The sequence below is a fragment of the Strix uralensis genome, chromosome 16 (genome assembly GCF_047716275.1).
Source record: "Strix uralensis isolate ZFMK-TIS-50842 chromosome 16, bStrUra1, whole genome shotgun sequence".
Taxonomy (NCBI): Eukaryota; Metazoa; Chordata; class Aves; order Strigiformes; family Strigidae; genus Strix; species Strix uralensis.
Window position 1 is genome coordinate 7,626,723 of NC_133987.1, and position 17,309 is coordinate 7,644,031.

Sequence of the window (17,309 nt, forward strand, 5' to 3'; positions counted from 1 at the left end):
TGAATGTTTAGACCTTTTAAGAAGGAGAAAGCAGGCTTTAGTTGGCTAATCTGTAGTATTTGGCAAGTAAAATGCAAGTATTTAGTACTGGGCATTGGTTGTCAAGGAAACGGGCCTAAGCCTTTCCTCCATGCATAACTGATTGAATTTTTCTATGCGGTCCGTGCGTCATGTTCATATATATAGACAAAATGATCATTCACTGTCTGGACAATCATCAGTCTGTACAGAAAAGGGACCGTCCTGTCGGCGGGGTGGGGGCTAGGCAGGAATTAGAGGAATAAGGAAGTGTGTGTGTTTGGATGGGGGATGAGAAAAAGATGATAAACCTGTCTATAAATAACGGAGCACAAATAATGTAGATGGGAGAGGGAGGAGCAAAGATAAAATAACAAAATAATGTGTTTCTAATAAAAGGCTGGGGGCGGCTGTCAGTTCACCTTGTGCCAAGGAAGGGAGGGAGGCTGTGAGTTAACCAAGGGCTTGCTCCATATTGCTGACACTGAAGAGGCGGTTGGGCATCAGTTGGGGGAAATAAATAGGAAAAGGGGCTCCAAGGGGGAAGAACTGTGCTAGGGGGTGGAGGGGGATTTGTGTGCGAGTAGGGATGCTGGCGAAGAGGCAGGGAGGGATGCTGGGGGTCTGGAGGGATTCACGAGCCACTGTGCCTCGTGCCGTGGAGGCTGAGTCATAGAAACTGAGCACTGGAGGCTGCATGGGGCATCGTTCAGGGAGTTGAGGAGGGGCTGGTTGGGGACAGCCACTGCACACGGTGTCCTGCCAGGCTGCAAGGGAAACGTGGTGACCCTGGAAAGTCGTTCGGGAGGGAGAGGCACGTGCCAGGCTTTAAAGCATCTTTGCTTTCTGCCTGAAGCCCGTGGAAGGAGCCTTGAGGAGAGGAGCCGGGAGAGATGTTGTCTTGTTCCTGGATTCCTTCTGACAGTAAAAGCTGAGGGAATTGGAGACTTGACAGCAAGAAAACCATGGGCTGTCTAGGTTTGTGGAAATACACAGCGGAGCCCTCCTTGAAAAGACTGCCTGTCAGCAGAGTAGACTTGATGTTCCGAGATGCTTTCCCGTGTGCCAAACCTTATCCAGACGGGAGAGCAAGGACCCTGGAAGGGGCTGCCGGGGAGCCAGGGTGCAGCCTGTGAGGCCATGCTGTGCTGCTGAGCCCTGCAGGGTGCAGAGCATTGCCCGGGCAGGGGATGTGCTTGCAGGGAGCACTGAAAGCTGAGGGGAAGCAAACACCTTCCCTCTGGCCCCGTTAGACCAGCTGGCTGCTCGCTGCAAGCAGGGCTGGGATTGAGAAGCGGATCATATCCCCAAAGCATAACATGGAGAGGGGCAACAGGGAATTGTGGGAAAAAATGCATATGCAAGAAAGAAGCTAGGGAAGAGCCTAGGGAAAAGCAAGCCTAAAATCAGGCAGCTGGGCTGAAGACCTTGGATGAAATAAGGGAAGGGGGCCCCGATACCTGGTCCTGGCAGGGCTGAGCGAGGTGGTGCTGTTCGCTCCTGCGAAGGTGCTTGCTAACTTCTCACAGACGTCGCTGTTACTGTGCCAGGCTGGATTTGCAAGAACTGTTCTGATTCTGGACAAGCTGTTTCTCCAACCAAACATCCAGCCCCCCTTTTTGGACTCTTGCCCTCATCTGCCATATGTGTCCCTGCCTCGCCAGACCCTTTCTTGTTGCATGGCTTGGGGCGGGGATGCTGATTCCTGCTAACGGGTTGAATTGCAGAGCAGAGCACACTGGTTTTGTGAGGGTCTGTAGTGTTGGTTCTGCCTGTTGCAGAAGGACAGGGATTCAGAGCATGCCCAGTGCTCCCAGACTGGTTTACAAGAGCAGAAGGTGCTTCAGAAGGTGCAGAGATAAAATCTCTCCCCGTGAGATGTGCTAAGCAGAACTCTGTGGTTTGATGCAGGGATTTAGCTGGGCCTCGTCTCCTTCCGAGATGGGAAATCTGCCACTGTCCTTCAGCAAAAATGGTCCTGTTGGTCCTGTTGCTCCCACGCTGGTGACTGTCCTGTCCTGGGAGAACGGACTGGCCTGATGAGTGGGTCCCTTGATGGCTTGGAGACACGAACCTCAAACCACATGCACCTGGGTGCTCCCAGGAGCACCCGCCTTAGTGAGAATATCTTGATCACTTAGCCTCGCTCAGTCCTTTAGGACTTGAACCTGATACAGTCTTGGGGACAGTGGCATTTGGGTGTGCTGGCTCCCGGGGTACTGCCTCTCCGTGCCCAGAGGAGAGGGGACAGCTTTTCCCAGATGGTTTCTTGTGTCTGATGGTGCTGGGTTGTCTCTTAGGACACGGACGCTCAGAAGATGACTGCGGGGATGAGAGGAGCCGCCACCGGGACAGCCACCTCCTGGCAGGGCGCTTGGAGCGGGATCAGGAGAAGCTGCTCAGGTGAGGGTTGGAGGGAGATGGGGTCTCCTGCCACAGTGCCACAAGCCATGCTTGGGGACAGCCTGTCCGGAGAGGGAACAGGGTTGCATCCGTCCTGGTGTAGGAGAGGAGCGCTGGGTGGGGTACCAGGGGGTTATAGGCAGATCCTGAAGCCGCAGCAGAGCAATCGTAATAGACTGCTGCAAATCCATGCCTGCTCCAAAGAGATGGAGAGGTGGGATGTTTTATTCTGGACATGATGTTAACCACCTCCATCACAGCTCTCCTCGAGTGTCTGATCCTGGTTTGCAAACACACTTGTTGCACTTACTGGTCCCAGCCCTCAGCTCCTCCAGCCACGCAGTAACCTGCAGCACTCGGACCCTCTCTCACTCTCTCTTTTGCCTCCTCCCTCACCAGAGAGAGCAAGGAGCTGGCAGATTTTGCCCGGATACACCCCTCCAGCTGCGCTACAAACGGTTTGAACTCCAACCTCATGGTGACGGGAGGCCCAGCCTTGACGGGCTCCGGGCGCTGGTCTGCAGACCCAGCTTCGCACTTGGCAGCCCACCCCTGGCTCCCCAGGACGGGGAGCCCCTCCATGTGGCTGGCCGGCCATCCCTACGGTGAGTGCCCTGGGAAGGAACGATGTGTCCGTGGGGTGTTCACACCGATGAAATCCAGGGAGGGTGTTGCTAAGTGCTCAGTGAGGCTGCTGCCTGATCACAGGGGAAGGCGATATTTTAGAGCAATCAAATGGTAGATGACTTCTCGCGTGGGTTGGAGATCCCCTGAGTTGTGACTGTGGTGTTTCTTCTTCCAGGACTTGGTCACCCTTCCCTGCACCAGGGCATGACTCCAGGCTTCCCCCCTGCCATGGGGGGGGCTCTCCCTTCCGCCTACCAGTTTGCCAGAGACCCGCAGTCGGGACAGCTTGTTGTAATCCCCAGCGAGCACTTGCCACACTTTGGTAAGGATGTGACCATGCTTTGATAGCTGTGGAGGAGACAGGCTTTGGAGAGGGCTAGATAGGAGTGTACCTACCCGTGGGGACCAGCAGCCAGAGCTCTAGGGTGGGTGTGAGCTGGCCTCTTGTTAGGTGTGTTTTGGAGATGGAAATGTGTAATCTTCAGCAGGGGCTCCTCATCGGCTGCAGGACCCCACTGAGTTTGAGTCCTTGGTTAGGAGAATCTACTCATGGGCTCAGCCAGGGACAGTCAAACCAAGGGTGCCTAGAGAGCAAAGCAGGTCAGATGACCCCAGGACCCATGGGGTGGTGGGAGTGGGGCTGCCAAGGAGAAGACAGCATGCTTTCCCCTCTGCGTTTCTGGTTGCGTTTCTGCACAGTCCAGTGTTTGGCATCCTCCACGCCCTGGAACTGGGGTAGAGATGCTTGCCCTGAGCAATCCTGAATCCTTTAGCCATCCCCATCCTCCTGCCTCCCTGACTGCATCTCTACTCGTTCCCCAGCGGAGCTGATGGACCGGGCACCCCCACTGTGGCCCGCCATGTACCCCCCAACCAGGAGCTCCCTCCAGCACGCTCACCAGCTCCAGCTCCTCTCTCATCAGCAGCTGCTGCGGCAGCACGAGCTGTACATCCTGCAGCAGCAAGCAGCCCACGCCATGGAGCTACAGAGGAGCGCCCAGCTCGTGGTATGTTTTCAAGAGCTTCTTGCTTGGGCGTGAAACGAACCTGAAGTTGGAGTCTCTGGGGGGGAAGAAAGCAGCTGTGCCTGTGTTGCAAGTGCATCTCAAGCATACGGATGCATTGAGTGATCCCGCCCTGGTCCCTGGGATAGGAGGCATTCGGTGCATCCTGCACAGTTAGGATGGGTTTTGGAGGGGTTTGTTGTAGAGCCATTGAGCAGTGCTGTCAGGAGAGCTGCCTAGCAGCAGCACGACCTTCATTCCTTTATGCATGTCTCTGTTTAGTTGAGTGGTTTCATCCCTGGTCACCTCCAAAAAAACCTCCTCAGTGATTGGAGAAGCAGCTGCAATACTGGCAGCAATCACACTGGAGCCAGCTCCCATTCACCAAATGATTTTGGAAGTTGTGCGCTTTCATTTGGGTGTTTTACACCCATTTCATTTTTATAGTGGTTGTCTGGTTTTCAGCGTTCATTTTACATGTCTGCTTGCTGGTCTGGAGGCTTAGAAATGGAAATGGTTTGCTTTGGCTGCAAGTGAAAGCTGAAACACCCTTCACGTGACTCCCGGAGCTGGGAATTTGTAAAAGCTATCACTGATCGGTGTCACCCTTCATCAGATTGGTCTTAAAATGGTGTTGCACTGGGGAAGATGTGTTTTATTCCAGTGCATGTTTGGTAAGACCATGTTTTGCTCTTGCTTGGTGGTAGGTCTGTGCTGTTTTCCAGGGACAGGTAGAGATGTCGTGCTGAGTTTTGCTCTGTTCTTGTCGCAGGAGAGATTGAAGGCGAACGAGCAGCGTGCGGATATGGAAGAGAAGGTGACGAAACGGAGCCTGGACAGTGCCAAATCAGGCCTTTCCTCCTCTGCCCCGGGACTGGTGCACCGAAAACCACCCGTGCTGTCTCCCAGTGCCTCCACGTCCTACAGCAAGGCTGTGAGTCCACCTCCCCTCTCTCCCAGGGCCTCACCCGTGTCTGTGCTCAAAGCTGAGGTGATCCAAAAGATGGAGGAGCCACCTTCGCAGCCAGCCTACTCCTACCCCGCCACCCCCAGCTCCCATCCTTCCAGCCCGCCCCCCGCCTCTCCACCCCCTGCCCCTGCCATCCCTCCAAAGGAAGAGGCGCCTGAGACCGTGGAGAAGAAAGACCTGGAGCTGGAAAAAGAGGCTGCCGGTCCATATCAGGCCTTGTTCCCAGGTAAGAGAGCCCTGCTTTGGCAGAGTCCCGTTGTGTTTGTGCCTGCCTCCCTTTTTCTCCTCGGCTCTTTCCTGCTTCCGTCCCTTCCCCTAGAGAAAACCACGTAGCTCCTCTAAAAGGCGGGGGAGAGGCAAGGACCAGGCGTGGTGTGATGGGCTGGAGTCGATGCCTGGGTCATAGGGGCACCTGGGGCTGTAGGCTGTCTTCTTCCCTTGGGTCGAGCCTGGGCTGGTTCCTCCAGGGCTGAAGTCTCAGTGGGAGAAGGATACAAGAGGCAGATCTCTCTGCAGTTGCAGGAGAGTGCTGCAAAGGTACAGAAGGGACCTCTGAGGTGCTGCTGCCTGTGGCAGCTTGGCCAGGAGAGAGGTGCCCAAAGCAGCTACTGCTTGAGAATGGGAAGAGCAAGAGATGATGGAAGCAAAGGGAATGCATCTCTATGCCTTAGTGAAAGAGAAGGTGCTTTGGAGACCCGGCCATTACACAGTCTGTCCCTTCTGATATCTTGCAGAGATCCCTGCAGGATATCCATTCCAGTCCCTGCCTCCCTCCTTTGGAAGACACTATCCCTACCTCCTCCAGCCCACCGCAGCATCTGATGCGGATGGCCTGGCTCCTGACGTCCCGCTGCCTGCCGAAGGCTCTGAGCACATGGAGCTTTCCCCAGAGGTCAAGCCCATCCACCTGTCTCCGTCCAAAATGCTAGAGCCCATCCAAGCAGCAGCAGAAGAGGAGTCCTTGGAAGAGAGGGTGAAATCAGAGGTGCAGATGGAGGAAAGCCAAGAAGGCATCTGTGAGCAGGACATGGGGACTCTGAACATCACCACCTCTGCAGCCGTCCCAGTGCAGAACGTGGACAATTGCAATCTCCTGTTGCATCAAGGTGAAGCCCTGGGTGCTATGGAACAGGACCAGGAAGACCTCCAGAGCTGCCCAGCTCCTTACCAGGTTGTGGCCTGCCCTGCAGAAGCAGAGGCTCAGGCAGAGACCGGGAGTGGAGCAGAAGCCTGCTCCATGCACATGGACTATGACAGTTCGCTCGTGCACACGGAGAACGAGCCGCCTGAGATGGACTTGACGCCCCAGCGGGAGGAGGCCTCTGTAGCCATGGATCTGCAGAGTGCCGATGTGCCCCGGGGGAGGGAGTTTCCCAACCTGCCCCCTGAGGAGGAGGAGCAGGGGCCAGAGATCCCTTCCTACACAGAAGAGGCAATCTCTTGCCAAATCCCAGCTCTGGACATCAAGCCGGGTGACCCGCTGGCTGGGATGAATGCTTTGGTGGCCGCCACAGAAATGCCTCAGGCTTGTTCCTTGTTGACCACCACCAGTGTCACTCCATCCCAGATGAAGGTGGAGGCGTTACCTGACCAGGCCTTGGAGCACTCCTTCCTGCAAGGGATCACTTTGCTGAGTGAAATTGCAGAGATGGAGCTGGAGAAACGGAAGCAAGAAATGCAGAGTAAGTCGTGAGTGCGGAGTCTGTCCAGCCTTGGGCCAGGTTGGGTCTCCCTGCATACGGTCCCTGCACTCTCTGTGTGGGCAGAGGAGCAGAGGCACAGGTGGGACCTCCTGCAACCTCAGCCAAGCAGCAAGGAGAGCATTGCCCTGAGTTGCAGGAGCGGCTGGTACTTTGGATGGGGTTAGAGCAGGGTTTTTGTTGCAGTAGGCTGAGCTACGTGTGGCTTTTGTACTGCTCTCCCCTTCCAAAGGCCCTTGCCATGTCTAGACAGTCTGTGGTATGCGTAGCGGAAACAGAGCCCCAGTTGCCGAGAGCTGCCAGGGTAACACCCTTCTGGCAGGCACTGAGTCTACAGTCTGTTGGGGTTTGGCACAAGAGGCCCCAGTAGCTCCAGATGATGCTTTCCAAGAGCTTGGCAGATCCTGAAAAGATCTCACCTTCCAGTAACTTCCTGAGGCGAGACGTGATGGGAACTGCCAGTTGCACCATGGCTGGGTACAACAGGAGATCTCAAGTGGGGGCCAAGGGTGGCTGGGAGGCTCCTTGAGCTGCCATGGTCCAGAACGGAACATCAGCTGCTTCTTGTGCCTGCTGGAGGAGCAGTCTTGGAATGTGAACCTCTATAGCTTTTTTTTTTTCCCCCTGTCCTTCCCAGCAGGTCCAGAGAGTTTCCCTGTCCGGCCAACGCTGGAGAGTTTACTGGCTGCCAGCACCCACATGCTCATGGAAGTACTTTCCACCCCCTTTATGGAAAGTCTGAAAACCATCCGGCTGCCTCGAGAGCTGAATCCCAACAAAAAGTACAGCTGGATGCAGAAGAAAGATGAACCCGTAAGTAGCACTTAATGTAGCTGAGCCTGAAAAACCGCAGTGCATCCACTCACCGCAGCTTGCTCTTCCAGACACAGTTTGCCACCCGGCTTGTGCTGCCCTTCCGCGTTCAGCAAAGCGAGCCGGCGCAGGAGTCGGTGTGGTGCAGTTTAGCTTCCTCCCTTGTTTGTGAATCAACACCATTGAATTCAGCAGGACCCTCCGCAGCCCTAGAAGTGGTGTTTGTAAGACAAAGCCAGCAGGAACTCGTTTGCTACTGCTCTGGCTGCGGGGGGGTGAATAAAGATAGTGGCAGGAGGGTTTTTCCTTTTTTTTTTTTTTTTTCTTTGCTGACTGTTCCACATGGGAGAGACCAGCAAATTATTTTGTACCCAGCAAGTGTTTCAAGACAGGGAATGTTCTGAGCTATCTTTTGAAATAAGGGAAAAGAGACTCTATGGGTGTATTTTATCCTGCAGGTTCTTTCCTAGGCTTGCTCTCCCTCAAAGCTGGTTCCATCCCACGTGTAAGCCACAGAACATCTTTGCTCAGCTGGTTTTGCTTGGGTACCGCTCTAGGGCTGTGCTGCTTGTGGGCAAGGGTGCTCTGCCCCACTCTAAGCATGGAGGGTTTCCCTGCCAGGCTGCAGATCTCGGCCGTTGCAAGGGCACCCCAGTGTGCACCACCCCGGTCTAGGTGAGGACCTGGACATGTCCTGAGCCTCTCGCCCTCTCTTGCCTCCCCACCCTAGATGTACTCCATCAAATCGGCCATCGAGAACATGGACGCGATGGAGCTGGACTACAGGATGAGGCTGGCGGAGCTGCAGCGGCGCTACAAGGAGAAGCAGCGGGAGCTGGTGAAGCTGCAGCGACGCAGGGACTCCGAGTAAGTCACAGGCTGCTCACTCGGTCTTTTTTTTCCAGCTGGGCACTTTCACTGCCTCTCGATCTGGGAGAGAAAACAGCCCTCCATCTCTCCCTGTCTCCTCTCCTCTCCTCTCCTCCTGGTACGGCCCGCCAGAGCTTTGCACAACACACTCCTAGGCTATGTGACACAACAACCTGATCACTGGTAAATGCAGCTGGGAGACCGTATTAGAGACAACCTTGGCTTCAACAGCTCAGTTTAGCAGTTTGGTGGCAGGTGAAGGTTCTGGGTTGGCTCCCGTTCTTGCTTGCTTTCTTTTAATTTTTTTCCCTTTTTCTTCTTTTTTGGATTTATTTGCTTTATTTTTTTTCCCTGTTTGTTTTGCTTTTTGGTTGCAAGATTTGATTTTGCTTTTTTTTTTTTTCTTTGCTTTTTTTTTTTTGTTGCCTTGGTTAACAGTGAAGCGTGTGGTTTTTTTAAAGGGAAAAGCATGACGAGAAAAGTAGAAGCTTGGCGAGAAGAGGCCCTGGAAGGCCCAGGAAGAGGAAACTTGGATCAAGCGCTCTGTCACCCATTAAGGAGAGAGGGAAGAGTGACAGCAAGAGTGGAAAGTAAGGCTGGAATTTGGGGAAGACGGGAAAATGGCAGGGTCGCTGCACCAGGGTCTTACTTGGGGAGAGCATCTCAGATGCAGCGGGGGCTCGCCGTGGTGTTGTGTTGGCAGGCCGGTCTCTGGCAGCAGTGGTGTTGTGGAAGCATGTGCGTTTAACGTGAGTGTGTCCTTACAGTGGGAATACGGTGCCAGCGTCCTCTCTCCCTGCTGGTAGGGCACGTGTCTGTGGTCTTGGGTGCAAGTAGGACAGGCTGAGTTGAGCGGCGGTGAGGTGATACAGAGCAGCCGGCTGGGCAGGGACCTGTAGGTGAGCTCTTGGTGTTGGAGACCGTGCCCTCGTGTATTTTCAGGAGAATGGATGGTGCAAGCGGGTGCTGTAGAGCTAATTGCAGGAATGTTGATGTCAAAAACTGGAAGGACAGGGCTATTCCACGTTATCTACTTTGTAGGGCCTTTCTGCCGTGTTTCTGCTGTCTTCATCTCTGTTCCCTTAATCAGTGGGAGTTGGTTTCGCTTGACCTCTCAAGTGTCTGGATTGTTCTCTCTTCTGCTTTTTTCTCTTTTGCAAGTCCAGCTGCTCTTGTTTGGATGCCTGGATCTCACCACCATTTGCCATCTAACCATCCGTAGATGGCCAGATGTCTCCAATGGGAAGGCACCTCCGAGCTGCCTCCCTGCGTGCTATGTATTTTTGCAAATGTCCTCTCAAGACTGCAAATCAGATTCAGGTGCCCAGCTCCCACTGACCATGCGCTTCTGAAAATCTGTCCTGTTGGTGGCTCTGTGATTTGCTCTTCGTGTTTGGGTGGCTGGACAGGCTGGAGGCATCCAGAGGTGGCTGGAGTTGTGCATGTGTGCGTGCATGATTGTGTTGCGTATGCATGTCCAGGCACATCCCAGGAATGCTTGAGCAGCAAGCATGGAGAGGGAGATGGAGAGGCACCCTCAGCCACTGTCCAGGGCTTGAGGTGTTGGTTTAGCTGTCTGTGGAGGTCAGCAGAGAGGATGGAGGGGAGGGCAAATGCCTGGAAGCTGAGGAGGCTGCCCCGTGTCAGTGGCTTTGTGGTGGTGGTATGACCCGGGCTAGCAGGCTTAGTGTGAAGGAAGGTGGCATATGAGAACTTGTAGTGGAGGCATGGTAGAGGTTTTGAGGTGTTGACTGATCATCCATCAGATAGTTACTGGAGACAGCTGGGGAGTGGTGAAAGATGTGCTTGTAGTCTCACCTACTTTATTTTTTGTTTTCTGTTTTTATTATTTATTTACCCTCTCCTTTCCCCCCAAATCCCAAAGAGAGACCGAAGACGTAGATCGCAAATGGCTCTCACAGAGGGGCCAGGCTTGTAAAGCACATTGCCTGTCCTTTGAGCGAGCCAGTCCCTGCAGTGCCTTTGTCCCTCTGTGTCACCCGGCGTGGCAGTTCCTTACCACCTCTTTGCTCATACCTGAGCAACCAGAGCAAGTGTCTGGGCAGTGAGGCACCTCCCTGGGCCTCAGGAATCTCTCCCTACACCTACAGAGTCTATGAAAGTAGAAGAAGGACCTACAGGGCCAGCTCAGCTGTCTGTCCTTCCCTCTGCTGCTCTGTACCAAATCAGGCACTTTTCGGTAGCTGTTACTCAAGACACCAGATACTTCCTTTCAGAGACCACCTTGCAGGTCTCTGATTTCAGGCACCCTCATCTGTGCTGGTGGCCGAGAGTGCAAGAAGGGCTCCTTGGCTCTCCTGTTTGGTGGAAAACCTTGTCCAAACTGCTGTCACTTCACAGCGGACTTGGCTCCTGCTGAGGATCCCCACTGTCCTAGGAGGCATTTAACCTCACTTTTGAGCTTGGTGGGGATCACAGGGAGGAAAGCTCCCCACCTTGACCCATCCTGTGCTTGGCTTGCAGACTGAGCAAGTCCTTGTTGCTCTCCGAAGACTCTGAGACTGGCGAGGGCATGAAGAAGAGGCACAAAGGGTCCCTCCCGGAGGAGGACGAGGATGTGGAGAGCAGCAGTGGCAAGATGAAAGGGAGGAACCAGAGCTGGGAAGAGCACGATGCGGCTCCCAGCTTCTCAAATGAGGTCAGTGCCCTCATGGGGAACATGGAGCCACAGGCCTAAAGCAGACCTCTTTCCTGCTTTGCTGGTGTTGGCTTGCAGTGGATAACTCCTGATCTTAAGAGAGTCTACACTCAGTTCATGTGGGTTTGGAAGCTCTTCATGAGAGGACTCTGTGCAGTGGAGGGGTGTTTGCAGAGACTAACATTGGCTTATGGATGTTGGACATCTTTGGAAGGCAGCAGAGAGGCAAGTGCCTTCAAGCCAGACAGAGCATTGCAGTGTTGCACTAGCTCTGAATCCAGAGCAGTGCTTCTCTTACCCCTTTGCCTCATGGAGGGGAATGGACTTCCTGAAGCGAGGGACGAGAGGAGAACGCAACCTTGCTATTTTAAATATAGGGTTTTCTTCTGCTCCTGTTGAGGCAATGAGATATTTCCTGAGCTTTAAGCTGCTGCTGAAATCCAAAATGCATACGGGTGAAGTACTGAGTTACAGCTGCTGTTATCTAGCTGTAGCACATGTAAAGTATATTTACTTTCTTGAAGAAGAAAATACTGAAAAGGATGTAACAGTGCTGGCTGTAATGCACTAGTGCTGATGCTCTTGCTGAGAGGTATTTGTGTCTTTTTGGCATCCCAGTCTCTGGAGCTGGTTGATTATGTGGAAATCCGTATCTATTTGGCTGGGGTTTTGGGTAAAGAAGATTTTTAACCCTCGTGATTTTAGAGGAAAGCTTGTAAAACCAACCCAAACATATCCTGAAAAAAGGGTGTGGAGAAAAAAGAACTCCAAAACGTGTTGTTCTATGAACATATTTCTTTTGGAAGAAAATTCAATTTTTCTAAGTTAATCCTGTGATTCTGTAGTGCTTGATAATCAGGATAAAGCTGTGCTGTTTGCTGACATCATCTTCTTTCTCCCTAGCACCATGGTGGGTTATGGCAACTGGGGCTTAAGACCATCATTTTGAGGCCTTATTAACTAGCATGCATGAGAGACTGTTATGAGGGCTAGTAAAATCCCTCAGGTCTGCCGTGATATCTGCTCTGTATTCACCTGTGTCTTTTCCTTTCACATCGGCAGTTAAAGATCAAAAAGAAGAAGGTGCCATCGGATCAGGAGCAGCTGGCCAGCAAGCTTGACAAGGCCCTGTCTCTCACCAAACAAGACAAGCTCAAATCCCCCTTCAAGTTTGTTGACAGCTCTGGGGGAAAGCTGAAAACTAGTGGAGGTGGCAGCAGGTACCTCCCACCGCATGAGGCTCTGCCGAGCAAGGAGGAGAAGAAGAGCCTGGCCAAGAACCTGGGGCTGTCACTGAAAACCACCAAGGAAGGTAAAAACAAAGTGGCTGCCAAAATGAAGAAGATGGAGGTGGGGTTAAAAGTCAAAAATCAGCTCAAGGTTTCCCATTCACCAGCAATATCTGAAGTTAGCAGCTACTCCTATAGTAAGTAACCTCTCATTTATCTCTTTTTACAGTGGAATCTGTTGTGGGGGCTTGTGGTGGGGGTTTCTGGCCTCTTGGAAGGGGTCTTGGAGATGGGTCTGGTTTTGCTCATGAGTTAAAGGTGACCTCCTCCCTGACTAGCCAGTGCTGCTGCATCTTTGGAGTCAGTGTGAGTTGTCTGGCCAACTTGCTGTCCAAGAGGTAGCCAGTATCCGTGTGTCTCTTCCTGACCTGTGTTGTACTGATCATCAGTGGGGAAAAATGCTTTAAAAAAGTTGACCCACGTTCTTGCTTTCAGTGGGAGTAGACACTCTCCTTCTACCCGTCAGATGAGTGAGTACGCATAGCCTCTGCTCCAGGAGGTGGTTAATGGTTGACTTTCAAAGTCCTTGTTGAGTTAGGTGGGATTTGCTTTAGGATTATGCCATGGAGTCAGTTGGAGAAGGCAAAGCCTGCCAGGGGACACTGATGTTAATGAGCATCCTCCTGCCCTTCAGTCCTGGCTTGGTTTCTGGCTGACTGTGCTCAGCCTTCCCGTCTGTCCCGTCAGTGTTCATCTTCACCCCGGCATCCTGTGTACTGACTGCCATTTTTGAACCCAAAGTGCACCTTTGGGCAAAAGTTCCTCCAACCAAGCAGAGCTAGGGACCCCTGTTACAGAAGGGAAAATCTGGGTTGCAGATAGTGTCGGGAAGACAGGTGAACCAGAGGTAGAAGAATATTTAACAGTTCAGGCAGACAGTGGGGCAGAGAGCATGTGAGGGACTTGGAGTTTATGATCTGAGGCCTGGTTGTATAATTGTTTTAGCTCACTTGCATACACATCTTTTCCTTTGCTTGCAGCTATTTAAGTCCCATGTTAAAACCCTTATGGGGTGTTTGTATGCATAACAGATATGTCTCTTGGTGAAGCACTGGTTTAGAAGTTTCACTAATGGGGAAGATGATGAGCTAGTGATTCTCCAATGGAACAAATGTTTGGCATGAAATTAGCCATTTACATGGCAAAATAGGAGCCATTGTGTCCACTGGACTTGAACACAACCTTTGGCTGATCATGCTGTACACACCACCGAACAGTTCTGTTCTTGAATGTGCTTCACTCCCAAGGACAGACACATGGCTCCTAAACTGGGAGCTCTGGAGTTAATGGGGAGAGGAGGCATGGGTTGTTGCTGGAGCTAAGAGCCTTGGCTCATGGCAGAGGGAGCTTTTACAGTGCCCTTGCACTTGGTACTGTGATTTCATGAACAAAAACTCCCTCCCGGACCTAAGGGAGCTTCTATCTGACCTCTCCCCTGTCCAGCAAGTCTCTTGGTGTAGAAATGTGCCTCTTTGCCACATGAATCTCAGCTCAGGAGGATTGTTGTCACTGAGGAACCGGCTCTGAAATGGCTCAGCTTTGGTGTGTTGTTTTTTAGATGTGTGCAGGTTCAAGAAAAGGGCTTTAGCCTGTCATTTGGTCACTCAAGCGTGATGGATTTGGGGAGGCAGGTCAAGCATATGGCAGCACCTCCCATGACTGGTGGGCTGCTCTTGCGGATGAGGAGGAGTGGGACTCGCGCCAAGTCCTTCTGCTTCCTAACCTCATGATTTTCTAGCTGGACTCCTGAAAGCCTTGGGCATAGATCCAAAGGCCGAGCTGAGCATCCTGTTCCCACAGATTTTAACAAGTCAGATGCCCAGAATAATTTGTGTATTTGGGCTTTGAGCCTCCTAAACTTGGTATCTCTTGTTTCTTCCTCTCCACAACCAACGCAATGGAGGTGGGGAGTGATGCCTGACCTGAGTTGATGCTGGAGAGCATCTGCTGCTGCTCACAGGCTGGAACGGTCCCTGATGCAGTGTCTGTGATGTTGTGGAGCTGATGGTGCGTTCACAGGCGGGGAAGTGACAGTTCATACCCGCTTTTATTGTGTCCAGGGGTACCATATGCTTTTTGTTCCACTCATCAGATGCTAGAGGGGACCACTGGATAACTTCTCACCACCTGTGGGGCTTGGCAGCTTTCTAAAGCCACGGTTCACAGACCAAGGAGCAGCTCGGTCCCTGCTCTGTTTTGGTGTACTTTATATTGCACACTGCAGAGTGTCTGGGGTGGCATGTTTGGAGTTAGACATTTGGAGGTAGATGCGTTGCTTCCTTGGCAGCTGGGCTCACTCTGGCCCCTGTTGAAAACCCTCTGGGAGAGTTGGTTCATGTAGAAGAGGAGATGTAGGTCAGAGTGTTGAACATGACCATGGTTTAAGACTAAATCAGGTTGATGGCCTGGTTGTTGGCATTGCTGCACCTGGACATCTTCATAGCAGAAATGTCTACCTCAGTTTTCTGCTCCTGAGCCAAAAACACTCCTTGGATCTTGTCTTAAGGGAGGACAGGAGTCATTTGACCTAGGTGGAGAGTGTCTGTTTCTGACCGAAAGAAGGAAATACATATTTCTGTGTTTGCTCAGCCCGAGACTTGTGATGGAGGGACCTGGCAGCGGTGGAAAATGGTAGCATACAGCCCCTCCTGCAGCTGCTTTCCCCTCCTGGTTTACAGCCTCTTCACAAAGAAACATCAAAGCACTCCTCAAAAATCCCCAAACACCCATTCTCTGATGTAACGCTCTTCCCACCCGCTTTGACCACAGATACAGACTCGGAGGAGGAGGGATCCCTGAGGGATGAGTGGCCGACGCAGCCCCCATCTGCCCCCAAGCCGCGGCCGCCCGGTCTCTACAACACAGCGGCCAGGAAGGGCGGCCGGGCGGCCGGTGGTCCCAAGGCAGCCCCCCGCAGCGCGGCGGCCGGGCGGCCACTGAAGCCAAAGGCGGTGGCGGGCCGGAAGCAGCCCTTCTGCCTGCTGCTGCGGGAGGCTGAGGCAGGATCTTCCTTCAGCGACTCCTCGGAGGACTCGTTTGATCAAGGTTACTAGCTTATAGCAAATGCAACCCCAAATGCACCCCTCTGCCATGTCTGTGTGGGAGCGGGTGGGGCGGAGGGTGAGGGTGAGCGAGGGGCCTGGCAGGCTGGGGTCAGCCATTTTGATGGTCGGAGCCAGGGCGGCCATCTTTGTTCTTGGCAGCGTAGCCTGCTTTATCAGCCCAACATTTATTTTTTATCCTTTTTGTACCTGTATCATTGTGATATTATTACTGGCTGGCTCTTTTAGAGCTTTTATATCAACTGGGTTTTAGTGTCCACCTCTCCCTGCTTTCCTGTTCCCTTCCTCCCTTCAGTTTTTCCCTCACTTTCTTCCTTGCTGCCACCACCACCATTATATTATTATTATTATTACTATTATTTTATTATTATTTTATTTTGGCATGAACCTTGTAGAGGTTTGGAAGGAGCTTTTTTTTTAATTACTTTCATTTATTTTTATTTTTTTCTTTTTCCTTTTTTTTAAATTTTTTTAATACCGGGATACTGTTGTGTGGCCGTGTGACTTGATGTTTGTACTGCGATTTGGTATACCAAGCTTTATTAAACATATCGAGTTCATTTTTAACTAAACCTGTGTACCTTGTCTCTCTTGCTGTGTCTCTTATCAGGCGATTAGGTTGCCGCTTCACTTCATCCTGCTCTGCATCCCCCTCCTGCTCCCACTCCCCATGAGTAGAACTGGAATTAACCTAGTCTGGGGTACTCTCTATTATTCAAATATCCCTGCTGCCTTTGTCCAGATAAAGCCTAGGCCTCCCCCCCTGCCCCCAACCCCTTTAATTTAATTTTAATTTTGTTCACCCGGTTTTGTTTTTTCCTTTTTCAGTTTGTTTTCTCTGTTGATAGACTCTCTCGAGGCAGGCAGATAAAACATGGGAGCACTTGTTCCTTGCTGCTGCAGGAGGGTGCTGGGTATAAGGTCCCCATTATTTAACAGCCAGAAAAAATTTTTTTTTCACTTTTGAAAATGTATACAACAAGTTTTTGCGTCTCTTTTTGGGTGGTAATTTTTTTTTCAGATGCCCAGACATAACACACAGTGTTCAAGGATGTGGCAATTACTGCATTAAATTTGACTCTGCAGTTTCCCTCCCTCACCCTCACCACAATTTTTTTCTTGCAGCTTTCTTTGTCAGCCTGTCATTAGTACTTCAGTGGGAAAAGAGATTACTTGAGACTTTTCCTCCAGAGACACAAGGGGTTTCTGTTTTAGAGCGCACTCATTAAATAATAATCATGGGGAAAGGTCATTTTAATGAGCCCTCAGCTCCCAAAAGAAAGTAGCTCGTCTGGGCTGAATGCTAAGCAAGAGCATCCCTAGTTGTTATCATCTAAGTTACGCGGCAGATCTGGATATAGCACAGCAAAAGCCTTTTAGTATTTCACACTGCTCAGGCGGCTGTTAATTGGAAATGGTGCTGGATAGTTTTGCTTTTGTTTTGTTTTTTCTTAGTTTTTTGCTGTTAATTTCCTCCATGCACCTGTTTGTTTTTATTTCCCTCCAAACCCAACTTCCAAAGAAAGATAATTTAAGCTAAAAAAAAATTATCAAACACAGCAGAAAGATACAGAATGCTGATTTGGTTTGATGTGGCTCTGGGCTGGACCCACCAGCGCATTTCAAAGAAAACCCAAAAGAGAGAAATAATGTTTAAAAAAAACCCCAACAAAACCCCTATTCTTCAGAGAACCCAAAAAGTTCTGGGGATAGTGGATTTTATTTAAGGGTGAGATTGCCACATTTCCATGAAGAGTCTGCGTTAACTTCCATTCTTCCCTTCCCTGTTCCTTCCTGCATCTTTTCTTTGTTTATTTTGCTGCTGTTGGAAATTTTGAGGATATCAATCCCTTTTAGGTGCCAAGTTCTTGAGGGTTTTTTGGGTTTGCTTTTT

At 51.6% G+C, this 17,309-nt stretch overlaps 1 protein-coding gene across 4 annotated transcripts in view; it reads left to right on the forward strand.

The window, feature by feature from the left end:
• TNRC18 (trinucleotide repeat containing 18) overlaps positions 1 to 17,309 on the forward strand; it is a 56,840-nt gene that overhangs the window by 20,782 nt on the left and 18,749 nt on the right. For 2 of the 4 annotated variants that reach the window (XM_074886636.1, XM_074886638.1), the window contains exons 4-15: positions 2,319 to 2,421; positions 2,821 to 3,026; positions 3,224 to 3,370; positions 3,871 to 4,055; positions 4,825 to 5,248; positions 5,757 to 6,704; positions 7,360 to 7,535; positions 8,266 to 8,402; positions 8,867 to 8,995; positions 10,890 to 11,064; positions 12,127 to 12,490; positions 15,123 to 15,398. In XM_074886636.1, coding sequence (XP_074742737.1) covers positions 2,319 to 2,421; positions 2,821 to 3,026; positions 3,224 to 3,370; positions 3,871 to 4,055; positions 4,825 to 5,248; positions 5,757 to 6,704; positions 7,360 to 7,535; positions 8,266 to 8,402; positions 8,867 to 8,995; positions 10,890 to 11,064; positions 12,127 to 12,490; positions 15,123 to 15,398 — 3,270 coding nt within the window. The remainder of the gene's footprint in view (positions 1 to 2,318; positions 2,422 to 2,820; positions 3,027 to 3,223; positions 3,371 to 3,870; positions 4,056 to 4,824; positions 5,249 to 5,756; positions 6,705 to 7,359; positions 7,536 to 8,265; positions 8,403 to 8,866; positions 8,996 to 10,889; positions 11,065 to 12,126; positions 12,491 to 15,122; positions 15,399 to 17,309) is intronic. The other 2 variants (XM_074886637.1, XM_074886639.1) reach the window with 2 other exon arrangements.